Consider the following 27,418-nt stretch of genomic DNA (forward strand, 5'->3'; position numbering starts at 1 on the left):
TATATATATATATATATATATATATATATATATATTTTTTTTTATAAATGGAAATCCATCTAACATTTTAGTCAGAACCAAAGTGAGAGACCAACCAAGATTGTCGGCCATATTTGGCCATGCTCAGTTTGTTCAATAGGTATGAGTAGAACATGTGAGCACAGACTTTTACTGTCAGGTCATCCTAAACCCTGGTAGTGCTGGTGTCATACACATACAGTAAAACAATAACTAATGCACTAATGAAACTCCTACCTGTGGTTGTGTTGTGTCATGCAGTGGCCCTGACTGTAAGGCTAACAGACAATGACAGTAACCTCAAGAGTTGATGTTTTAAAAGTTTTATTGCAAAAATATAGAATTTGATAACACACTACAAAAACATCAACACAAACATAATACATGACAGTCTCAAAGACAAACCAATAGCACATCAATAGTATCTTTACTGTGCTTTCAAAGAATCACAAAACAGATATTCAGTTGTTTAAAACCTTATGTGTGAGTTATTGATAACATGATCATTGTCTTTGACCTGGGGAAAACCTAATAATCGCATACCTGCTTTTGTATGTTGATACTTTGAGTGAAAGCTGCACATTTCCCCCTAAAACCACATCTCCATACCCATTTTCGACTTCCTGAGAAGTTAACTATACATGCGTGTAGTGGGCGGGGCCATTGGTAACAAAAATGTTTTTCCCACTGCAAATTTGCATTTGAAAGTTTACTTTTAGCACTAATCTCAATGTTACTCAACACACAAACACACTTGGAGTCTTCGATACCATTAACTCGGTTGTAAATGTTTCAAAACACAGCAAGTTTTTGAGAAACTGTCTTTTTTTTCACCACAAGGTGGCTTGTCAAGTAACATTAGGACTGTTACTACCAGAACTCTGGCCCAGATATAACCCCACCCACTCATCTGCTTTATTTATAAGGTTTTTAAAGATACCAACATTATTTTTTTCATCCTTATTAGGTGTCTTAAAGCCAGTCAGATGTCAGTGCAACCTTGTATGGTTGTTATATCCCCATAAAATTGGGTATGCAAATATGATTTTGTTTTGCTATTAATACCAGGTATTGCTTTTGTACATTTGCTTGAATTCAGTCGAACCTCCCATCTAGTGGTTTATGCAGTACTTTTTTAACGTAGCCAATTCCAACAAATTCCAATGTGTATAACTGCAAGAACTTGTTATGGAAATGCATGTGTATGTTGGTGTGAACAAATTAGATTACCCTCTTCTGAAAGTCAATTTCAAACAACAAAGTTGTTTATCCATGTGTTACATCAAACAGGTTACGTAATGTAATTTGACACTAAATGAAATTGGCTCCTGCATACAATAACACTTGATGGAGTTACAGCTGACAGTCCTTGTAGAGTAACAACACATCAATAACTCTTTACAAGTCTCTGCTGGTTTGCTGTGCTTCGTTTCTTCCTGCTAAATGAGAATTGCTTAACAAGAGACGACCAGGATAAAATCACGTCATTGCAAAAGTGCGAGAACAAATCATTAAAATTAATGAAGATGTTTCACGCAGCAACACCTATCAACTAAGCTGAATATGTATTGTTTGCATTGACAACAAATCAATACCTGCTTTCACAATTGTGTACTTAGCAGTGGTAAATGCCACAAACACTCAGACAAAATGTCTGGCTGAAGTTTGTTGACATCAAGGGCTAGTACTATTGACAGGTTGCACAAAGTCATATCATCCACTCACTGTCCTAAAAGATTTCTGTCAAACCCTGTGCTTACGTTTTGAAGGTGTATCGTTGTGCCGTACACAAGAAAATGGTGCTCTACATCAATGATGCTTAGGTTTTCCATATATATAGCTCTGATTTGTTTTAAAAAATATTACCAATGCTTTGTGCTTAACTGTCAAATTTAAAACTACGGGAAGCATTGAGAATATGAAGTGATATAATCAGCATAAGGGAACACAGTATTTATAGTAATTATATAGTAAATCATTAAGATAAACTTTTGACAATGAAAAGTCAGTCACCTATAGACATTTTTTGTCAAACAAAATGGCACAAGATTTCTCATAAAGTGCAAATTAAATTAGTTCCAACATACACATTGTCTGACATTCTTCTTATTGCCTGTAGATATTGTGGGCAAAAAGTAAATACATAGAAAGTTGGGGCACAATTGGGGCATAGAATTTTGGCCGGGGAGGAAAAAATGGTGCTCGAAAGATGAGAGGCACTTATAAGGGCGTACTATTCACCAATTGTTCATGCCCCAGGCATAGGTTTTAAGTTGAAAATTAATTTGAAGGGTGGTTGTAAAAAGCCAATACCATGAAATTTGGGTGGGATCAAAACACTGTGACAACTTCATCTAACGCGTGTGGTATTCATATGACTGAGGAGACCACCCAGCACAATTACTTTCACTGTACATGCCTTATATTGTGTAATATAAAAGATTCACCATATTATTGATGCATTCCCCCGCTATTTTAAATATCTGCATAGCCACAATAGTACTACATACATATGTTTTACTGCCAAAATGTTGGTTGCATTTTTGAAGACAAGAATAAGACCTGGTTGAATAAAAAAAGTACACTGTGGCTTAAAAAAATGTACAAAACCACAGATATAATGTTACTAAATGACTCTTGTTCGCCACCATTAAAACTATAATATAGAACATTAATGCACAAGCTGGAGCCAAACCTCCAAAGTAATAAATGTAGACTAAAAAGACTATGCAGATGTTTATCTTTCAAGCAAACTTTCACTCTGGTAGACCATTTTGACTTTTAAAAACACATAGCCATATAGAATAACAACTGTGACCATTCCCCACTGACATTCTTTTACAAAACCAGTCAAGAAGAATGATCTTGATCTTGACAGCAGGTGGAAATGCCACGAGTGAGGTGGCTTTCTTCCACCCAATGAGGCCTTTAACTTTGACTCCTCTTGAAGTCAGAGGGCGGTTTGAGTGTTTAAAAGCAAAACATATCCTCAAAAAGTGAAATACCCCTTTAAAACCTTACATTCTTCTTGTGTGCTTTTCTGTGCTTTTCTATGCTTTTCATACGGTCAAGTGAAACCACTTCTTAAAAAACTAGCTTTACAATCTCATTTAGTTTCCACTCTTAAGCCACAGCACTAGCAGTACACTGCGTATAACCAAGAAAAATATTAGTATGTCATCTGCAAAGCGGATAAATATACTGTTCGAACTTAGTTCCTGCTTAGGTGAACACAACGGTGAAAAGGGTCAAGTTTTAGCAATAAAGCACTGAGTAGCAATGTTGAACATACCACAGCGAAGAGAAGTAAAGCAAGGATTTGATCATTGACATCATTGTATACCTTTAAACTATAGCAGAAGCTCATACATCAGTCCCTGTGCACACTTCTCCTGCTTTTAGAGACAACAGTATTTATTTCCGTCTCATTTAGGGCTGCCGAAAATATTTCTAGATCTTGCACCAAAATTTGAAATTAAACACAATCACCAACAACAAAACATGAATATTTGATAATTCTGCATACCCTTTTGGGCACCCTTATATGGGGACAGATGTGCTGGTTGCCCCCATCTGAGAGTGGCCAGGTCTTAGTAGCAGGAATACTGATTTAGAATATTTGTCACTATCTACTAATGTGTACTACTCTGAGATGCTTTATCAATACCGATGTCCACATGATGGTAGACAGAAGAACAATGCTCCCTGCATTAAATATACAATACATTATATACATGAAAGACATGTAGGCAGAGCTGCTCAGTAGTCCAAAAGAGAGTATAATGATGAAACAAACATCACTTTTGCTCATTTTTTAAACAAGTATAAATAAATAGATGATTATCAAGTTGATCAATATTGCCTCCTTATTTTCAGCAGTCCTGTAAGAATGAGGTTTATTGTGGTGTGGCAGACATGTGTTAGAGACTACGGCATGGTGAACTGAACAGATTGCTGAGGGTTTTCTGCAGTACCTGAAGGTTCCATGAAAATTTGAGTGCACTCTGGAGTGAAGGCTGCATTGGAATCCCAGTAGAGATATCAGTAGAATCTGAGCGAAGGGTCCATTAGAACATCAGTAAACAGTCCCACTGGAATCTGACTGGAAGTTCAACCACATGAGCAAATGTTCAGGATCCAATGAACTTTCCATGAATTTCCATAAATGAAATTAGATGTTCAGCTGATTCCTACTGAATGTCCAGTGTAGAGCCTGTATGAACGTTTATCAGAATCTGGGTGAAGGATCCATTATTGTCTGAGAATAGGTTGCAGTAGAATATCAGTAAATAGTTATTCTAGACATGTAGTGAAGCTGATTGATTTAAAAGTAGTGATGTTGTCCGAACCTACACAAAGGTTCCCCGGCATCCAAGCGAACGTTCCACTAAAACATGCGTAAAGTATCAATTTATATGAAGCGGTTTTCAATCTGTATGGTTTAGGAGTTCATAACTAAATAAGTTCTTCAGGAACCCATCTAGATCTTAGTGGAGATTTCTCCAAAATGTCAGAGTAAAGATGACAGAATGCCAGCTGAATATATAGTACAATTAGCAGACTCATTCAGAAGCTGGTTGCCACATTCTCTCCCTATCTGACAGAAGCTGCCTATCAAACTAAACAAGTTGTCGCTGCAACTGAGTGTTGTGTGTTGTGTGGTGCTATACATTCAGCCAGAGTTTTAGAGTATTCCGTGTCTAAAGCCTTGTATGTTTTCACACTTTCTTTTGTAGGTTCAATAAGACCCAAACTATTCTGGACAAAGCCAGACCCAGACGGTTTCCTTCTCACAGACTGACAACATTTTCAGCCTGAAAGGTGCATTTTGTACTCTAGTCTTGAAACGCTTTGGAAGATAAAGATGTATAGGATGCTGAATATGAGTCTGGAGCTTCCATGAGTTGTAAAGCGGTGTACGAATGCAGTCCTTTTTGCATGAAGCCCTGCCCGAGGCAGGAAAACAAAATCCAAAGCACATCAGCATGGTAAAGCAAAGATTTAAACTAATGAACACGTTGCTCTTGGTCCATTATTACTTTTTCCCCACCTGAGAATGGTGTACTTCCAGAGAAAATGGTCAGATCCACTGGGTTCAGATCACCTGAGACAGGCTGAAAAAGTTCAGTTTGAGCCCGCTGCATGAAACTCCCGTATTTGTGAAACAGCCAAAAAGTGCTGGTTGCTCTCAAGAGCCAGATCTGCGGATTTCATGTTTGATCTGAGAGAATCCAAACAGTGCACAGAGATATCACGATCCCCAAGATTCACAGAAATGGAATAATTAGAATGAAAAATCTTCAGTTCAGTTTAGCTCCCCATCTTCTTCCCTTCGTGTAGCACCGCTCAGTTCAGTTCAGTTTGGTTTTAGTGCTGCAATGTCAAATACCCCCAATGACACCACAAGGAAACTCCACCCACAATAACCACAGTTTTGTGGATTCTCCAGTTTAGATCCATAAACACTGGGTGTCTTTGTCCGTAGAAAGTGCTAAGCCGCTTTAGGTCCAACAGCAAATCTGAAGTCTTTTCGTCACATACTAGGTCCATATAGTGTGTGTATGTGTGTATTTGCGTGTGTGCGCATGCCTGTACATATGCATCAGATGTTTACAGTAGAGTTGGTGTTGTTCATATGGACTCTCATCTCTTGAATACTAGTGATGATTTTTTTTTGATGTCCAGCCAGGTTCACTCCTACTCTTCGCAAATCCCTGAAAAACAGCACAGAAGCAACAGGCCGTCACTCGTCAGGCTGCTAACAAATAAGGAAATACATGATGCAAGTGATAGAAAACACGGTAATTAAACCTTTTAAAAAATGTGTCCTTTAAAATGGTTTATTTATTTATAACTAGCATTTGGATGATATTGTTATTGGTGTTGTAGGGCAGTATTAGTAATACCCTCACAAGGCTCAGCTCTTGTAGATATCCGGATTAAAGCAATACAAAAAACTTTCAGAATACGGATATGGTAGTTTCTGGATGGTCCCTAAATTATGCATTCGGAAGTCATACTGACTTTATAGACATTCTCAGTTCTATAAATGGGTGCTGGCATTTAAGAATTATTTTCACAGGCTAGCAACCTTGCACTAGATCCTGCATTCTCATATTGTTTCAACCTTTACAACATTGTTTTTGACAATTTTTAAAGAAAGTAAAAAAGTAATAAAGAAAAATAAATTCAGTTTTGTACGCGCATTCGAGTCTGGATCATGTTACTTTACTTACATTTGAAGTATAAATGGTCACCCAAAGTTGCCTTTTCTACCAAAAAGAAATAGTTCCTACAAAAACTGATGACAGTAAGGTCTGGTAATCTTTTTTGAATACATTTTATTTTTTAATATAGTATTTCTGAAAACTTGAGTGAATAAAACTAAATATATATGCATGGCTAGATTGTCCTAGTACTTTTTTGTATGTCCGTACGTGTGTAAGTAGCCTTACTCTGAAGTCATCTGAGCCACCGTCTCCAGTGAAGAGTAACCTCCTTCCATGAAGAGCTCTGTGTAACGACCCATCTTGATGGAGTCGAGCCATTCCCCCACGGTCTGGCTCCGAGTGCTGCAGTTCCCTTCTACACTGGCATGCTCCACTAACAGGTTAGAAACCCTGGTACGAAGGAAGATGCATCAGAAGAAAGAGCAAGACAAAGTAATCAAATAAAAGCACAAGATCCTGCATGTATTACATGTATACAGTATCCTTTGTCAGGATGTAAAAGCAGATTTTAGGACTTTATTTGCACCAGCCCTGTTTCACATCATCATAATAAAAATTAAAGAGTGGGATTTACTGTGCAATCAACTACATTTGGAAGCCAAGGGCTGAGTCCTGACAGCTACCAGTGAGGTTTCGTTATGCAGGTTATGCACCATCACGCAAAGCTGAAAATGCAGTCCACTCAAAACTCTTTGTCATTCAGCTCACATGTTGATGCAAGCTAACAACAATCTCCACGCCGTAGCTAGGACAAGAGTGTTGTGTGGAACAAGGACTGGCGTCCCTTTAATCTGGCTAACTGTTTATTGCATGGGCTGTTAGATACGGTATTGATTTATTAACTGTGTTCCTGTGTGTGTTTGTAAATGTGTGTGTGTGTGTCTGTGTGTGTGTGTGTGTGTGTGTGTGTGTGTGGAAAAGAGAAAGATTTCACATCATTTCATTAATTGTGCAAAGGAAATAAAGTAATGAGGGTGTCTGGCTAAATGTCTGCTTTAGAGCACTTATAGCTGTTTAATGCTATTATAAACTAATGTAATGCATGTACATAGTGGGGAAATACTAATTGAATATTCAAGGGTTACAATAATCAGAGGACACCCCACTGAATGCAACACATACAATTCACACTAATGTGTAATTTTAAGAAAATCGAGCCACTTTCATTAATTTCTCTCCTCTTGTTTGCCGGCATGCTGCAGTTAGAGACTATGTCCATTCTGATTCAATTACGCAGCTACACAAGATTCTAGCAAAGACTCTTTTTTACATTTCTTTTAAATGGTGACAAGTCTATTAGATTGCAGAGCTGGGTTAAATCAGAGTAACGATTGGCCATCTATTGCTTGAATCCAAAAATATCAACTTTTGTGTTTCAAGATTAATATCAGTAAATTCTTAGCATATATTTTCTTCAAAATAAAAACACATAATGTAACTTTGTCATTGTTTTTTTGGGTGTAAATTCATACCTGTGTGAGGAGTTGAGCAGTTTTTTTAATGAGCTGGGATTGCGAATGAGTTTGTCTAGTAGACAGACAATTTCATCAAACTTGGGCCGGTTGCTGCGTTCCCGCTGCCAGCAGTCCATCATTAGGTGGTACAGAGCCTCAGGGCAGTCCATAGGACCCGGCAACCTATAGCTCTCCTCCACTGCCTTTATCACCTGCAGACAGACAGGGGGACGGAGAAACACAAACAGAGGTTAGGATTCAAAAAGTGGTAGGACAGTCCAAAGGATCTGCAAACAAATGAGTCTCCATCTGAAGTTAAGAAAAGGAGTGAGATGGATGGAAAGAGTAACACCCAGTTTACAATGGCAGGACATCAGGTTTAGCGTTAGCAGAGTGGAGACAGGACAGTGAAACCTCCCATGTTAAGTCTCAATCCTGCCCAGAGGAAAGATGACTGGGAGCCTGATCCAACTTTAATGTCCCCAAGTGGAAATGTGTCTTGCAGCCAGGTAAAACAGACTTAAACATGAAGGAAGAGGATAAACACGCTTTAACCGACTCACAAGGAATTGCAGACCTGTATAGTAAAGTATACTGGACCACATGGATTTAAGGTAAAATACTTTATTGAAAGACCAACAAATCAGAGTTAAATAGTGCAGAGTCTCTTTTAAATAACCTCCCTTTATTTGCAACTACTTATGACATTACGTCACTGGCTATTCATACATTTTCTTTTCTTTTCTCTTATTCTTATTGTATAATTGTGTGATGCCTTAAATCTGTGTGCTCCTGTATACTTTGGACTGAATCTCTTAAGTCTCTCCTGATACAGAACATAAAAAAAAGACAAACTTCATACAAGCAAATCATATGCCAAAGCACACAAGAGGTAGTAATGAGGTAATATGATGATGCAACATGCACCACAGGGCCACCTGTATACTCTTTAAAGAGACGGAAGGAAAAAAGTTTGAGAAAGAGAGAAATCTACTGCCTGGAAAAAGTCTGAAAAAGAATTTCCAGGTTACAGAGAGGACACAAATAGTTTGACGCCTGAACATGTAATAACTTTTTCCCAGCAGGACCACGACAAACTTCAGCAAAATGTCCCGAACAAAATCCTCAATCCTGATATTTGCTCGGGGGAAGCTCCTGCTCTCCATCTGAACCTACACTCAAACCTCCATGAAGTTAGCAAGCAAAAACTGACTCCCCTGCGAGGATCAACAAAGCGTTATTTGTGTATTTGATATGCTGCACGGGCCAGTTAATAATTTCCGCAAGTAACAAGATGCAGCACTGAATCACAAAAATGTTTTTTTTGGGGGCCGAAAATTGAGTTAGATGAATAATAAATAAACCCGGCTCTCTCAGTTAGACCTTGCAGTGAGAAGCTGGAGTTCTTCAGCCTAGTTCTGCCAGTGCAAGACACTGGAGGGAATTGATTTGTTGAGTTCATGACAGCCTTTGCTTGTGTCAAATTCACACAAAAGACAGACGTGATAGCACTCAAACACTCACGCATGCATGAAAGCGCACGTAAACTCAAACCAAAGCGCGAAAGAGAAGTGCGGCTTCAAACCGTTGCTTCGTGTTGAGAGGGAGAAAAACTACACATGGCTGACTGACAGGGAGGAAAGATCACAGGAGTTAAAATGAGAGACCGAGGTGGGCAATAGAGAGGGCGGCGAGAAGAAGGAAAGAAAAGAATACAGACAGAGATTGCATTTTTGAGAGACAAAAGACAGAGCGAGAGAAAGGAGTGAGGAGGAAAGGGGTAGAAATGGGAAACAGAAGGACAGAGCTTAGGGAAAGAGAGTGTGAGAGCTGGCAATTTCTGGCGCAGATCAGAGAAAATCCAGCATAACGCTTTCAATTAAACATCAAACGTCTTCTCCTCTCCTCTCCTCTCCTCTCATCTCATCCTCGGCTCCTCTCTTTCCCCCTCTCCAGACTTCTCTGAGACAGACGGCCTAATAACCAAAAGGAGGAGGGAGGGGTCTGAAGCAGGGGAAGAAGAGGTCACCGGAGGGCTGTGCGTACATATGTTTCCGATGTGTGTGTAGGAAATGGTATCTGAAGCAAATGCTACACTCTCACTCATCATGTGACGCGATGGCAGTTCTCCCCATTAAAATGACCTCCGGGCTGCGCTATAATGTAGGTGCTACCTCTCTTCATCACCTCTCTGATGAACAGAAACATGCAGGTCAGGTCGGTCCTTGCTGAGTAGAGAAGTCACTACCACTAGTAACTCCTTTACAGTTCATTTCGTTAAATGATTCTAAAATTGCTGCATTTTGTCTACAAGTGATCTAAGCACTAATGTGAATTTTATTATATATACAGTAACAATTATACATAAATTAAAAAAATGGTATATATATATAATTAATATATATATATAAATATATATAATATATATATAATATATATATATTATACAATAAGTTGACTGTGGAGAATTTCCATTATCGGGGTTATTAATGAATATCCTCACGAGTGACTATTATCATGGTAGAAAAGTGAAAAACACGGCCCGATTTAAAACCATGTAAGAAAGAACAGACTCAAACAATGTTGCTATTTAAAAAAGAAAATGTATTTATCCTTTATTTATGCAGGGGGAACTTATAATTTATGGTTACCATATTTATGATTGTTTTGCATTACAAGGATAAATATTTGTTTTCTAACAAAATTGAAGGTAAAGTGATTCCAGTATACGTTTTAGAATTTTTAAGTATATTTTGATGATTATCGGGAACATGATGAATTTCAATTACTTTGGGCAGAATAATCACTCCATGCATAATTTGTATATGATTTACGTGTTGTACTCTGAAACAGTAGATTATACAGATTTTATTTAAGTATTGGAAAATAGCAAACAAATATTAATGTTCCTGTAATAAGAAATGTATCATCACCTGTGTTAAGATATGAAGCAACTTCATGTTGGGTCTCGGCCCTGAGGTGGAGAAAGACTGAGGTTCCAGATTTATTCTTGACCTTGGAAACTGCAGATAAGCAGCTAAAACAGCAGTTTTTCCTCAACTGCTGTTTCCAAGGTCCTTCAGGCAAAGGTATGACATTTTGGGAAATACGCTTGTTCGTTTTCTGGCGGAGAGTTAGAGGAGCAGATCAATACAACTCTGTTAATAAATATAAAAGCTACAGCCAGGAGGCAGGGGGAAACCAGCTCAATTGGCTCTGTCGAACGGTAACAAATCTGCCTACCAGCACCTCTAAAAGTCACTAATTAACATGTACAGTATATCTCGTTTGTTAATTGCCAGAACATGTCATGGCTCTGGGCAGTTGCCAGGCAACCAGACTCCTAGAAGTTACTGGTTGCGGCCAAGAAATAGTCCGACATGTAATCCCCCCCGTAAAAAAAGGCAAATTGATATTTAATTTCTATTGATTAAACAAACCAGACATATTGCGTTAAATAGTGAGAAGGAGAAAATCAGGAAATCTACATTCTTTAACAACTGAGCAAACTCCACCTGCCAATGAAGATCACGTGATATGATTAAAAGCTGTGGTGAGATTGTTTTTCTCAGTTGCTATTTCATGGCTGTTGTACAATCCTGCTTTCTTTGCGTGCACCACCCGATGGGTAACAACATGTTTCTACTTGGTGGTTGAATTGAGGGGAGAATAGTTCAAAACAAGACAAATTCAAACTGACAAAATACATACAGCATGCACACAAACATTTCCCATAACAAACATCAAACTTACATCTTGATTTGACATCTCCCAGTATGGCCTCTCTCCGTATGACATCACTTCCCACATGACGATCCCGTAACTCCACACATCGCTGGCTGAGGTGAACTTCCTGTATGCGATCGCCTCTGGAGCCGTCCAGCGAATAGGAATCTTCCCGCCCTATGTCAACACGCAAGAACATTTACCAGATGGTGCAAACATGTTGAATTTAAAAGGAAACTATGCTTAGAAATGTAACCTCAACTTTCTATTTGTTGTGGTGCTTGATACAAATAACCATGACATGTTTACATCGACGGCAGCTCAGTGCCACACTACACAAATGGTCTTCCGGTGTATAAATACAGCTGCAGGCATTCAACAGACCTTAATTGAGACATTTCTGCGGCATGTGGTCCAACCCACAATTTCACTAATGAATACCAATTAAGGAACACATTCATGACACCAAGTTTCACTTTCAAATTCCCTGTCCCAACTGTCAGAGGGGGGTTTGACATTCCTCTGTTGGCTTTCCTCATCTTCATTATCGCGCTTTCATTCCAAAGATAGAAAAGTTCACAGGATGACTGCTGGTGTTCCAGAGGAACATGTGTTTTTCGTCTGATGAGTAGTGAAATTAGCTTGATGCAGTATTGATGAACACAGCAGCGGGATATTTCAGGGTCTGACGATTTGAACGCTGTGAATTACGTTATTCTCACTCCTCAGAGAGCGAGCGAGCGAGCGAGAGAGAGAGAGAGAGAGAGAGAGAGAGAGAGAGAGAGAGAGAGAGAGAGAGAGATAGGAAGAAGAAAAAGAAGAAGAGATGTAGCCTGGCAGTGAGAGGTGAGTGACAGGATATTTGGCGCTAAAGCAGCAAGACAGTGCTAATTGAGTGTTGCGGAGACTGAGCTGAGAACTAATTGGCCCTCCTCCTGCAGGAAGCAGCCAGTCTCTGGCTGACAGGACGCCCGTCAGCCGGGGACACACAGCTCAATTTAAAACCCGCTGCTGCAGTCTGTGCGTGTGTAGGTGTGAATGCGAGTGTGCATTTGTGTCAGAGTTTTCAACTTAATCCAAAGTTTGATATACCACAATGTGATGCTCACACACAGAGATACACACCACATTAAATATAAAACATAACAGTGTGCCCTCTAGTTTACCTTTCCTCAGTCTCTCTCACAGTAGTGCTCAAACAATCAGTCGATTAAACACACACACACACACACACACACACACACACACACACACACACACACACACACACACACACACACACACACACACACACACACACACACACACACACACACACACACACACCTTGGTGCAGTTTTTAAATAAAAAATGTATTTAATATTCAATCTTATATTATGAATTTACAATTTGATTAGAATGTTCTGTTAAAGAAAATGTACACAACTGTTTAATTATAGTTCTTAAAAAGAAAGAAAATCGGCATCAGTAACTATCAGAATCGAGAACTATCAGAAATGGACAAGAGAATTGCAACCGGTGCATCTTTATGATTAATTGATTGGCAGGTTTGAAACTTAAAAATCAATTGTTGTCATTTTTCTGCAAAAAAATTAGATGGTTCCAGCTTTTAAATGTAAGGATTTGCTGCTTTTATCAGTTGTTATGTTCATGGTAAACTGTTGAAGAAAATCTTTGGGCTCTGGACTTGATTACTTGAAATTATAATCTACAGAATAATTGACAATGAAAATAACAATTAGTTGCAGCCCTATTATACATACACAAACATGCACAGTCTTACCCGTGTGGTGTACGCAGCCTCCGGGTCATCTTCCAGGACTCGGGACAGGCCGAAATCAGACACTTTACACACCAAGTTACTGTTGACCAGGATGTTACGAGCTGCGAGATCACGGTGGACGTATCCCATGTCTGACAGGTATCTGCGTTATTAACACAAAAGAGAGGATTAAACCAAAACACTGTGCCTTATTGATGTGCACAGTAATACATTGTGTGTGTGTGTTTATCTGTACCTCATGCCAGACGCAATGCCTCGCAGCATCCCAACCAGCTGGATTACAGTAAACTGAGCATCATTTTTCTGAAACAAAGCACACACGGGGAAAAATACTTTTTGATATTTGGAACCGGTATCTTTAGTTAAACCACTGTATACAGTCTATGAGAAAAGTGGATTGGATTTCTGCATTATATATGCATTAGTTCTGTAAAGATAATGGAGTTTCCACGTGTATTGACATTCAAAATTGCCTGAAAAAATGCAGTTAAACAATGTGGTTCAATGCAGATAGTTTTTTCTAGTTTGTTCCATGTGTAGCATGCACAACTGGGTCAACTTGCAAAATTATATAGAAGGGCTAAAAAGATGGAGAACATGCATGACCTCTGCATTGAAAGTTGATAGCTAAGCATTCTATTAACGGCCGCTTAATTGTTGCCTTCTAGCATGAAATCCACACAGCCATTAATGCCACAAAGCCAATTACTGTGAGTTATAGTATCCCAACACACACCTCTGCACATCCAACTTTGGAGGAGTTTGAGGGGAAGCACATTATTGCACCTTACTCTCATTTATGCTTCTCTTTCCCGGGAAATATACATTCCAAATAATCAAATACATCGAGTCCCACCATGTTTTATAAACTCACTACCTCAGATCTCTGTTGTGCAAGTCACAGCCACTTTCTCGTTGCTCACTTCCCTCTTGTGGGACCTTCAAATCTCCATACCCCAAGTTAATAATAAAGTCTTTTTAATAACCGAGGAAAAATGATTATGGGGCAAAGAACCTTTTGCCAAGGACAGAATATGCTTTCTCTTTACCATTGCATGCTGGTCAGGAGGAAGCTCCTTGAAGGTGCGGCAGACATAAAAGAGTACACTGATTTAGTATTGCACTCCTTTTTGGCTAATAGCCTTGAGCCGCTGGTCTCAAACTAGTTTTTCATGAACAAACTTGTAGTCTTCAGCCCTAACCGCTGCTGACTGCCCATTGTTCAGACAGTCCATTATTCCGAAACCTCTACCGTCCGAAAGATGTTCCAGGGGACCGAAAGCCCATGTGTCTGACAGCCCGTTATTCCCAAAACGAACACCCAGTGTTATGAAAATACACAGTCTCCCCGCAACAAACAGAAGCATGTGCATGATTATGCAGAACAACATCATCTGACCTTCCCGATTTCTTTTCTTACTGGAGCATGAATCGCCCTACTCAGCCTGATTGGTTAGAATTCATTGTCCTTTGTTGATTGGGTTGGTTAAGTTTAGGCATGAGGAGTGAGATTGGTCAGGTTTTTGGGTGAGAAGATCAGGGTAAGCCAACAACAGGAGGAGTAGGGCGGGTCAGGCCTTCACCATAGTAGGAGAAAACATATTTCGACTAGGAAGGTCTGATGATGTCATTGTGCAAAAATAATTAGCCATTTGCTTCTGTCTGTTGCAGGGAGAGTGTGTATTTTCTGTTTAATGGGTCTTTGAAACCATTTGTTTTCGGGACGATGGCTGTCGGAAAAATGGCAAATGTTTTGGACTCTAGGGGTTTCGGAATAATTGGCCGTACCTGCTGACTTGAGAAAATTGATTTTGTGCTATGTAAACTGCTATCAAAAAAAGAGAAAAGTGAGAAGGTGTTAGCCTTCATACAATACTGATGAAAACAGTAAATTAGAGCACTGTAACCACTCTTTCTATCCTATTGAAAACCATTATGTCCTCTTAGTTTTCTCCCATAACAGATTTCTGACAGTTAGTTTAAGCCTAAACTTCCTCCAATCCAAAAGTCAATGTTTCAACCTTCCCCTAATCCTTTCCCAATATTTCAACAGCAGACAGCTCTCCTACTCCTGCTCATGATTTCAAGCTCAGTTTCTATCATTACTGTAACTACTACTTTCCCCATTCATCCACAGCAGCAGAACATCCCACTTAAATGTGAAATGAGATGTTAAGCCAAAAGATGTGAGTTATGAGCTTCATACTGCACTGTCCATAGCTGTGACCCTTAATCCCAGAGCCAGTCCAACCCCTGGTTCTCTCATGGCTGTGTCATTTACACCGGCCTCAATACACCAGCCTTCCATGTAATTAGCTCACAGGTTTGTCCGTGCTGCTCTGCCTGTCGGTCTTCCAGCTCCTCTACCTCCCTTTGCCATCCAGGATTACTCCCCAAGGCACACAGGGTAGTCATGTCAGCAGTTTCCACTGACCACAGTACATCCTTCCTCTGTCTTTTGTCTCACACCATCCTCCCATTCCACACACTCTGGGTGAGAACATCTTGTTGAAGATCTTTCAAGGTGTCTGCATTGCCTTTCAGGCACACTTCCAAACAGGACCATATTATTCTCACCTTTCCAAGATTTCCATAATTGCAGCTCTGAAACCTTTACCATCATGCAATTGTATAGCCATAATTCTCTCATCTCTCCATTAGCTATCTGCTGCAGGAAGTTTCCTCTTAAGAGCTCTGGAGAGGGATCACTCAATTCAGAGGTTTGCCAGCCTTCATTACAGTCCACCTTGTCCCTTAGTGAAGTCCAAATTGTCTAGACAGTGCAGACGTAATTCCAGCTCTTGAGTGCTCAGATGTCTTTCGTATTTTCTGGCAAAGTGATCCGTCTCACAGGCAGGGCTAGTAAACATTTCAAAAATTGTTCAAAAATTGCACCACATAGACACACAGACTGTGTAGGCTCCTGTGATTAATTAAAAATGTTTTAGAGAAAGAATAGTCACACCAACCTGAATACACAACTAAGTAACTTTGCTTTCCCCTTGAAAGATGTCAGCACCACTCCTGCCAAGTTTAACGAGCATCTCCATGTTGTTCACAGTCAGAAATGTTGCACATACCGGCTATGATTATACACAGACATTCATAGCTTTCACATATTTTTCTCCGGTTCATTTCTGCTTGAATGTGTAGAATGATGAGGTATTGAATTGGAATAAAGACAGTTTTGGTGCACATATTGTCCATCGGTGATACATCTTTTCTCCAAACAGCTCTTTTTAAATGTATTTTTCTTGCCATTCCAGAGAATTTGACGTGTTTTCCACCCCTATGATTGTTGTCCTCCCAATTTGGCATATCAGCAAGTAGTGGCTCTCCACCCCTGCCAGTTTGCTATTTACCTCAGTACAGACCAACACTGATCTATGTCTGAGAGCTGACTCCACTTCATTTTCAAATACCACAAATGTGCTGTCAAAACAATTCATTTTGATTGATTCTTGAGAACCAATTGTGGTTTTCCTTACCCTCCTCCTCTTCTTCATCTGTTTGTTTTTTAACTCCCCATCATCCTCCTCTTTATCCACTGTCTCCTTCATATAATTATCATCCTACTCTATCTCATACCCCCCACCCCTCCCCATCTCCTTATAATCCTTCACTTTATAACATCATTTATAGATTCCCCTCTCTGGAGCATCCTTGTCCCCCTCTGTCTTACCTTGAGGAAAGTGTCCAGAGATCCATTCTCCATGTATTCAGTGATGATCATCACTGGCTTGCCTGAGAAGCAAAATATGAGAACATACTTACATACAAAAACAATAATACATTAAAAAAAACACATATTTTTTTGTATTTTATTTTCTCACTTCTTTATCAGCTATCCAGATTGGCAATATTGGAGCTTTTTTGAAAAACATTACATTTCATTTTGTTATTACTATACGACTTTGTGACATAAATGGTATGCACGAGTCAGAAAAAGGTCATCTCGAAAGTACAACTCAAAGTACAACTGAGCTTGATAAACCACAGTTGAAGCTGTCAAAGCACATCTGAGCCTGACTGATGAACAACAGCTGAGTCTGATGGATGTTGAAAAACCGTGACAAAGTACAGCTTATAGACTAGAGTTGAGCTCGAGATTCCTAAACATCTACACAGTAAAACTGCCATATGAGAAGTCCCAGTAATCTGCATTGTGACATGTGTTATAAATCTTACAGGGTGAATCCTTGGCTCACAACTAGAAACAGACATGCTGATGACTCACTTTTGGTGACCACGCCCTCCAGACGGATGATGTTCGGGTGGTTGAACTGGCCCATGATCGACGCCTCCCACAAGAAGTCGCGTCTCTGCTGCTCCGTGTAGCCTGCTTTCAAGGTCTTAATGGCAACCTGTATCTCTCTTTTCCCGGGCAGCCTCAGCGGTCCGCTGCACACCTCGCCAAACTCCCCTGAGGCAAAGAGACAGAGCTCGACCGTGACCTCAACATTTCTGCCCAGGTTGACTTGCAGAAGTCTTGTCCAATAGTTGAAACAAACCTTTCATATTAACCTAAATCTAAAAGTTTCAATTTTAAGGCAACAAACTTAATCTACTTTTGGATGTAAACGTAAAGATGTGGAGGAAGAGAACACCTCTAAAAAAGACCAGCGAATAAGAAGAATTGAGGTTCTGACTTCTGTATAAATACCGGGCAAGCGTCACTCACTAGGAAACTAGAAAGCAAAATAAGTGTTATACTGAAGTTTCGATTTCACTGCTGCACAGCTAAAAAGCTTGTGAGGCGCATACATGTTGCAAATCAACATGTCTGTCAGCAGGGCACAAACACCATTTATAGCTGTGCGAACTGTCACTTTCTAGCAGTGTTTGGCTTAATTAAGTGCGTGTGTAAGCCTGCGTCTATAGAATGACACCAAATTATGAATGTGACAGGTTTATTTAGGTTGAAGAAAATATGACGCCCTGTTGTGGAGGTAATGAGAAAATGGTTAAATTCTAAACATGACAAATTTAGGCTCGACTCATTACTGTACACTGAGTGTGTGTTAATACAGTATTGTTTAAAACATAAGGTCCAACAGGATGAGAGTATTTTTACCTAAGAACGCTTAATTGAACAGGTTCACTTAAGAATGAACAATAATATATTGTGCGATACATTATTCTGGCTAAATCAGCCCGAAACTGATGCTTAGAATAACAAATATGTAAGACACACACACGCACACGCACACCACACACACACACGCACACGCACGCACACACACAGGCAGTCTGCGGACTCACCAGCTCCGATGATTCTCTCTATGGAGATGAACGAGACGTCAATCTCCTGGGCAAATTCATGCACCGCCTGGTTGGGATCTTCATAGGTGAGGGGGTCAATGTAGGTGCGCACCCCTGGGAACTTTACTGCAGACACACATGCATGGCATCATTAGCATTTAGATGTCATTGTTAACATTTACTCAGAAGGCTGAAGCAGTATTACTTTACAGCAATATTGACTACAAGATATTTTCAGTAATGTTAAGTAGCAGCTTGATTTGTTAGTTTCTCATGTACATTTCCACATAATGTTCTATATTATGATATAAATACATACAATTATGTATACTGTGATAGAAGATTTTATCCTTATTTCATATCCCTAATAAACATTATTTCTGCCTTTTTATATTATTATGTTGATGTGATATAGTACCTAACTACTTTTAAAAACATCATTCCAATCCCACTGGAGCCGGATTCAACATTCTTCTCAACAACACTTAAAAACTTAAGACAAACTCAAAAATGACAAAAAGTGCAGAATATTTTATTCCCCCTTTCCTTTCTCTTCTCTTTTTTATTTTACATAATTTATGAGAAATAGTGTAAAGATTGAAGTTCCCTATTCTGTATAAATGTCAAGATTTTATACAATGATTCATACCTTTAACCATCCCGAAAACAAGACACTCTTTCCGTCACTTTTGTGGCCATGATAAGTAATTAACATTAATTAAAATGTATTTCATGACATGGATTAATATGACCACACGTACTGGCACTTTGGTATTTTGGTATTTTCTCAGGCGCTGGTGTACTGATGCCAGCAGATGGATGGCAGGATGCAATGCCAAAAATGTGGCCAAATATATTAAGCTGTCACGGCCTATAAATCATCATAGCTTGTGCGTGTCCTCTGCCAACATGGCTGCCATTGAGCTGGCCTGTAGCTTTGTCATTCAAAGAATAGCTCTGAGTACAAAACATTGTCAACTGTACACACACACACACACACGCATGCGTGGGCCTACAGGGATGAACAAAATCTTACAGACGTGACCGCTGTCTGAACCCTTTACTGTGCATGTACTGTAGTTGAAACTCTGAATGAACTTTACCACACACACACACACACACACACAACACACACACACACACACACACACACTTACTGTGACCATTGTGGAAGTGCATCTTCTCCTCTTCAGGATCCTGCTTTGCTTTGCTGTAGCCACACCGCCTGAAGCAGGACACACAAACACGCCAATCAATGTCACGCCACAGTATTGTTGTGTCAGACTGGTCAGTTTTAGTTTAGGACTTATCTGTCAAGTAGAGACTATGTTGTCTTCCTTGGTGACTACTACTTTGCTAACACTAGCATAACATGTGGGGTTCCTCAAGGCTCCATTTTGGGACCTGTGTTGTTCAGTCTTGATATGCTGCCACTGGTAAGTATCTCCTCATTACTGAATGAATCAGCCCTATTGATAAACTGGTTCAATGTACTGATCATATCAACTTGCGGATGTCACATGATTTCTAACAATTCAACAAAGACAACGTCCAAAGTTCTAACCATCGGAGCAAAAGGTCCAGATGGAGATGCTGTGCATTAACCTAAAATCCCTGGTGTGCTTCTAGACCCGGATCTGAATTTTGAATCTCACATCAGTTATGTCACACCTTATAAATATTGCTAAAATGCAAACCTTTCTCTCCCAGGCAGATACTGAGAGCCTTATGCATGCCTTTATTACTTGCAGGCTAGATTGCAAAGCTCTACTTTCTGGACTTTCTAAGAAAGCTAGATACAAGCAAACTGTATCTGCGGATCAATTTCAGTCTTAACAGTAGCATCGTTTAGAAAGGATTGCACAGAATGACCAAGGCCAGAAAGAGAGCAGACATCTATCTCTCACCTGTCCTAAAGTCACTTCAATTGTAGAATATGTTTTAAGATCCTTTTATTAGTGTTCAAATCACTCCATGGACTATCGCCTAAATACTTGTCATACATACTCTCAATGTAGACTCCCCCTACATCACTCATGTCTTCTGACACTGGCCTGTTATTTTTTTTCCCAGCCATAAGAGCTAAGGGCATCAGAATATGTTTTGTTGAAATATCTTTTAATAATCTTTTTACTTTAGCATTCGCATAATCATAATCTACTAAATAAATATATTTTAATATTTTATCTAGCCCTGTTTACTGTGCTATGTTAATTGCATTGTTGTATTTCCTTTGTATTGTAAAGCACCTTATATTGAAACTTTGCACAAAAGGCGCTATATAAATAAACTTTAAATTTAAGTTTATTTAAAAAAGGCACTGACTAGTGTTTTGTCTTTGTCATTACTATTACACTTGTATTCATGGCACATACTGATGATTTAGAGGGGGTAGACAAAACAGTGGAAACAACTCATTAATTTAACCTGCTGCTGAGACAAACTGTGTCTGCGGATCAATCTCAGTCTTAACAGTAGCATCGTTTAGCAAGGATTGTACAGAAATCTATCACATGAAATTCCAATTTCTATTTTGAGATAGTACAAAATAGTGTACGCCCTTATGCATTTTATCTACTGTATACCTACACAAAGAGCAAACGTGACCGTGACATTTCCACTCATTGAGAAGAAAGGGGAACAGGCAGAGATCCCAGTTCAAGATACCACAAAATGGCCCGGACAAAGAAAAGCAAATCCTGGCCAGCAACTGGCACACTCCCACTTGGATCTAAGTGCATAATAAGCTTTTTATTTTCTCATAGGTTGCTGAAAATGCTGAAAACCCCCAGCCTTTCCGACATTAGCAAAGGAGTGCAATTTTCAAATAATATAATTTTTCAACAAAAGCTCTTTTCAACAGATCAACTCTGACTTTTGGCAGAGGAAAGTGCACTCTTGCGCTTTTTCTGATAAAGGCTATGTACAAAATAAAGATTTTTGGTCATGCCGCCTGAAAGAAAAAGCACATATAAGAGAAATTCACAGAATTCTGTCTGCATCCACATTAAATCCTTCTCTCTTATGCCCATGTATGGGATCCCCTAATGTACAGGCCAAACCCTGTATTCATCTGTTTGTTGTACGGATGTGTGTCTATGTGCTCAAAGCTTCTGTATTTCAATATTTATATAAGCAGCATCAGAGATGATCACAGATGACCCAGATTAAACAAGGGAATTGATTTTTAACTTGATCCTACACGCAAACAAACACACAAACATATGACACTGACAGAACGGACATTATCAAATGTGTATATTTTAGGGGTAAATGCATTAACGTTATTGCATTTGTAAAACCAAGAACCAACAACATGTTTAAAATGCTGGAGTTTTCCTTATTTTTCGGTTCTTTAAAAAACACACACAAGTCTTTGCTTGGCTAGAGGGGTCTGGTACGGGCAGCTGGATAGTCTGGGGGAGGGGAGTCTGTGTGCGTGTGTGTGCGTGTGTGAGAGTGTGTGTGTGTGTGTGTGTGTGTGTGTGTGTGTGTGTGTGTGTGTGTGTGTGTGTGTGTGTGTGTGTGTGTGTGTGTGTGTGTGTGTGTGTGTGTGTGTGTGTGTGGATCTGATGAGTCAAGGGGTTTGAGCACGCTCATGGCCAGTCAGCCTCTCCAACTTCCTACATGTGTGTGTATGTGTGTTAACCCATGCGTAAAATGCATCTGCACGTCTGTGTGTGTCTACACATGTGTGCAGTATTTGGATGTCTATGCATGCGGGTGGAGTCTGGAGGGTCACACAGGCGAATGGAGTGGGAGTTGGGGATACAGTGGTTGGAGGGGGTTGTGGTGCTTGTGTCCCGAATCAATCGCTGGAAAATTTGGCATTCCTCCATCTCTCCTCCCCCACACCAAATCCAGACCGACCCTTATCCCCTGTTCGGCTAAACCACAACCACCACTGTGTCTTTCAGATTATTATGTGTTTTAATCCTTGAACATCACCAGAGCCTCTGCTTTCTATCCATCTATATCATTCTGTCAAATATTACTCAACATCTTTGTGAATAATTAATCGCATAAGGATGAAATTAATTACTGAAAGGATGACCTAAGAGTTAAAGGGGATGGAAAGTTAAAGGAATGAAAGGGCAAAAATGTGTGCATGGATGAAAAAAGTGAATGAACAGATCCAAGGACGGATGGGTGTAAGAGCAATAATACAAGTGAATGAATGGGGAGATTGTTAATGGTGGTTCAGAAAGGCATTCGGACATATATAGCTGGTAATTAACTGAATAACATATCACGGGAAAATGTGTTTAAGAAAGATGAACTTTTGCACATGTATAAAAGAGTTTTGAGGAATTTTTATCACGCAACATAATATCACATGAGGATAAGAAGCTTAAAGTCTTCTCAACACTGCATATGTTTACCCAGGGATTACATGCTTTATTGCCTGGTTATGTACAGTATTTGCATTTGTGTGTGTGCATGTGTGAGAATGACATCAGAAAATTGGTTGTACCAATTACAAGACAAGGTTAAGTGAAGGTCATATAAGCCCGGGGGCATGAAGATACAACATTAGTGCAGTGTGTAATGTGTGGTGTAGTGTAAAAGGTACCCTATGTGGTATAACAACAACAAGTAGGCGTTTGTGCCGTGAAATGATGAAATGTCTAAATTAGAAGACGCGTGTGTAAGTGCGGTGCAGTCCGTGTTACTGGATACTCGATAGACAGAACACGCCACTTCTTAGCCTGCCTGCTTTTCCCGGTTGTAAATATAACTTTCAGCCCTAATTGCATTTCCCTCCCATTGTAGCAATCTGCAGACAGAAGGGAGAAGACAGGAAAGTGAAGAAAGAGAGCGAGAGAGATGCAAACCGGCGTAAACATTTGTTTCTACGCACCTACCCCTGCTGATTGAGTGATTATTGCGAATGCTCGGATAAAAAAATACATGAAAATAAATAAATGATTTTTTGCTGGTTTGTGATGACAGTTTTGTTTAGTTTTAACACCGAGCACCAAGGCTTTGTCAAATGTGCACCATGTGGATTGTTCTCCCCCTGACCCCCGGGAGCAGCACCTCTCTCCGTGTTCAGGCAACTCCTGCTTTACAAATCAAGCACTGACCCTAAAGCTACAACCTAAAAAGCAACCCTTAATCCTAACCTATTACACATCTCTAACCTCAAGACATGGATCTAATCCCATAATGCTGCTCTACAACACAGAAATATCTGGGTCACAAATGAGATTTGATATTTGGTCATTTTAGTTCTGTTAGTCAAGGGGATGTCCTATGACTGAGCTAACATACTGAATATCCACATAATATATAGCAATACACACGACTGTTGTGCTGTACTACATGATAAGAAATGTAATAAATTCAATAAAATCTCACTTTCACAATCTGAACACCATCTTCCATCAGAATTAAATGATTAAAAAAACACATCAAAATGTCCTGTCTTTGTAAAATGTCGTATATCATTGTTGTGTATGTGCTTACACCTGCACACAGACAGTATATGATGCTTTTGTGGTTGTGTCTATTTTCCTCCAGGTGTGTATTTATGTCTTACCGTCCACTGAGCAGGAATCCAGCGACCACCGCCAAGAGGACCAGAGCCAACGTGATGGCCACCGCTACAATCGAAGCTTGAGCACGCTCACTGGTCGCAGTTACTGCCAAAGAAAAGAGGTGGGATTAGACACAAAAAGTAAAACACACAAAAGCACACCTGGCATCTGTTGTTGATGCAGCCTCCAAAAAGCAGGTGGGAGTCACTTAAACGAGTTGAACTTGTACGCTCTCTCTCTCTCTCTCTCAGGTGTACTCACAGTAAGGGCTGGTCTGGAATTCAAAACGTCGGCTAAATGCACCATAGCCTGCTGAGGTCCTGGCTCGCACCTGTAATGCCACAAATACATCACACCTACAGTAAATATCACACCATATTTTGATATACTGCATATTCATGTGTTACACAGAGTTGTGTACCAAGTACTCAGATCCTTTACTTATGTTAAAATAGAAATACCAGTCTAAAAAAACTCAATTGCAAGTAAAAGTCCTACATACACAATGTTATTATCAGCAAAAAGTACTTAAAGTATCAAAAGTTAAAGTATTCATATTGCAAAACGGCTATATGATTATAGAATATTATATTGTTCTGTTTTTATCACTAAGGAATAAATGCAAGAGTATTTTAATAAAACATTTATTTTGTCAATGTGGAGCCAGTTTTAGGTTTGTATACTAATGAGTATATTGGTAGTATAGTACTGCATCATATCATATAGTACATAAGATGTAGTGAAGTACAAGTATAAAGTAACATACAATGGAAATACCTCAACATTGTAAGTACAGTACTTAAGTAATTGTGCAACAACCTCCTAATAATTGCTTATTCACCTCTTCTCCTCTCAAACTAAAGTGCTTTTTGTCCTCACATTATTATCTATCAAACCCTTTTTAAAAACATGTTTCGAACCCATGTTTGACCTGGAAGATGTAGACTGAAGAGGGCTTCAGGCCTTCCACCACCATCTCAGTCTCCTTGGATTTTATAATGGTGTAACTGGAGTCCTGCTCCTGTAGGAGAAAGGGGAGAAGGGTTTATTGCAATTCAGTTTGAAGCCTCGACTATTATGTTTTAGAAGATTTTCTTGCCTGTACATTTATTCCCCCTATTCTTCGACACATTTTTATGATCAAGCAACCTGTAGTACATGTTTGAGTGTGTGCAAGTGTATGTGTGTAAGGATCAGTTTCCCAAACTGTAACCGCATCAGGTTTAAACACAGCTAAATGGCCCCTCCATTAGCCAGAAGCCATTAGCTAACCACTGACCACAAACCCGTCTCTGCTCTCCTTTATACCTTTATTCTGACCTTCCCTGAAAAGAAGACATCAGAGGACTAAAAAGAGAAAAGAGGAAGGGCACAGGGACAATGACCTGAATAGAAGCATCAAATTGCTGTCTCTACCTAAGTCCAACTTAAAAAAAAGAGAGACTTCATTCAAGGGTTAACCTTCAACCACATAACTATATAAAGTATACAACTAAGTACACAGGTGTTGAGTGGTACTGGTTATAGCTCAACGCAATGATGCTTGTATAATTACATTAAGTTGCATTTAGGTGAACATAGCATTGACAGAAAAATAACCAAAAAGAAAACTTTAAATTTGAGTCTACTTTACAGACCCTATAATGAATAAAGTTGTATATACAGCATTTAGTTTATGTGGTAATTAACAGTTTCGCCAGAGACCGATTATAAAGCTAAATTATTAATTATTTGTCAATAGATTCGGTATATTGTATATAAAATACACTTGCACGTGAGAGTGCATGCAAAGTCAATACCTCTTTGTCTTCTATGTAAACATCTGTCCAATATGAGACACACAGCTTCGTATAAGAAGCAAAAACAACAACTTTTATTTACCTTTTCAAAATACTTAATCTCGTACTCCAGGATGATGCCGTTGGGGCGATCAGGCTCGGCCCAAGAAAGGGCGATGCTGCTCTTCCCCGTAAGACCTTTCCTCACCACGCTCACTGGGGACGGTGCTGCACACACACAAAGACATAAAAACATAATACAATTTCAGGCACCAACATCCATTTGTAGTGCATCTCTTTAATTCCAGTGTTTAACATATTTACATAAAATCCCAATAAGCAGTTATTAAACACAAGGGAAATGGTGTCGAAGTTGTAAAATATGTTGGGTACAATCAGCATCTAGAAGACACCCCTCTTTTGATGACACCTCATGCTTTGATGTTTACATGCGCAGAGCTAATTGTAATGCATGCTGTGATTGTTGTACGTTATGAAATATTAAAGTGGAGATGAAACATCAAAGAACAAAAATCCCAAGAAAGAGACCAAAACTGATGGTGGTGAAAAGAGGGGGTTTACTATATTACATATTGATGTAAATCTGTCATTGTTTCCAACATATTTTCCCCAGAGTTTCGTCTTTGGAATTCAAGTTTCTTAGTTACCAAAGTTTCCCGAAGGTTATTTGGCGCAGTCCATTGCACTTTAACTCAACTACTGTGATCATTTCTGGTTCCAAAGCAGCTTTGCCTCCAAAAAAATGTCTGCAATCTGGCAACAAGGTGCACCTGTGCCTAATTATAGTATCCCTTTATATCGTGCTATTCAGGAGATGCTGGCAGAGGAGCCCATGAAGTCAACTATGACTCTACACATCTGGCACACAGCTTGCAGATTCCAAAAGCGCAAATATTATCACAGGAGAAAACTTTATTTCGTCAGTACGATGTTTGCTTTTGGCAAAGTTTTCATTTCCATTGCAAGATTTTGGGTAATTTATTCTGCAAGTCAAGTGAGCTCACATGCGTGCGTTTGCATCAATCACGGAGCCATCCTGTTGTAACCTGAACTGTTGGCCCATCTCTCAAAGGGACAGTTGGAGAGTATCTGACACATAAAGAGCTTTTCACCAGGCAAAATGCTCCCTCGGGCAACATCCCGATAGTGTGTGAGTGCGAGTGTGAGCCTCTACTGCAAATGCAAAACAGCGTTTAGGTTTCAATAGCCTCAGCAGAACTCCACAGAGAATAAATCATCGCTACAAACACAGTAACTGTATCCTGAGTGGATGGTCGCACAGAAGTGTTATCTGCAACATCTTAAAAGCCTGAAACCAGAGACCGAATCACACTCAATGGTATAAACGGTAGGATGCGATGATGAAAGAGAGGGTTTCTTTTCCCAGCAGCTTAACGGGTAACAATACACCAACATCTAAGTTTAAATCCTCCAAAAATGGATGTAGTTTGCCATGCTATATGTATTCTAAAGTTTTGAATAAAGGGTCATATGAGGATGTACGGCTTGTAAAGCCCTCTGGTATACAAACTTAAGATTTTGGGTCATAAAAATAAACTCGACATTCCACATCTAAAATGTGCATACATTTGAATTAAGGATACTG

General features: G+C 39.5%; 1 protein-coding gene across 1 annotated transcript in view; it reads right to left on the reverse strand.

The window, feature by feature from the left end:
* Nucleotides 1–331: 331 nt before the first annotated feature.
* Nucleotides 332–27,418, reverse strand: part of epha5 (EPH receptor A5) — a 67,106-nt gene continuing 40,019 nt past the window's right edge. The window contains 14 exon segments of the mRNA XM_029444126.1: nt 332–5,732; nt 6,474–6,638; nt 7,721–7,914; nt 11,456–11,605; nt 13,212–13,353; nt 13,447–13,514; nt 16,894–16,955; nt 17,449–17,634; nt 18,474–18,599; nt 19,631–19,698; nt 24,016–24,118; nt 24,275–24,344; nt 24,945–25,034; nt 25,895–26,019. Of these exon segments, the coding sequence (XP_029299986.1) occupies nt 5,621–5,732; nt 6,474–6,638; nt 7,721–7,914; nt 11,456–11,605; nt 13,212–13,353; nt 13,447–13,514; nt 16,894–16,955; nt 17,449–17,634; nt 18,474–18,599; nt 19,631–19,698; nt 24,016–24,118; nt 24,275–24,344; nt 24,945–25,034; nt 25,895–26,019 (1,661 nt within the window). The 3' untranslated portion in view covers nt 332–5,620.

Source organism: Cottoperca gobio, chromosome 12 (assembly GCF_900634415.1).
Source record: "Cottoperca gobio chromosome 12, fCotGob3.1, whole genome shotgun sequence".
Classification (NCBI taxonomy): Eukaryota; Metazoa; Chordata; class Actinopteri; order Perciformes; family Bovichtidae; genus Cottoperca; species Cottoperca gobio.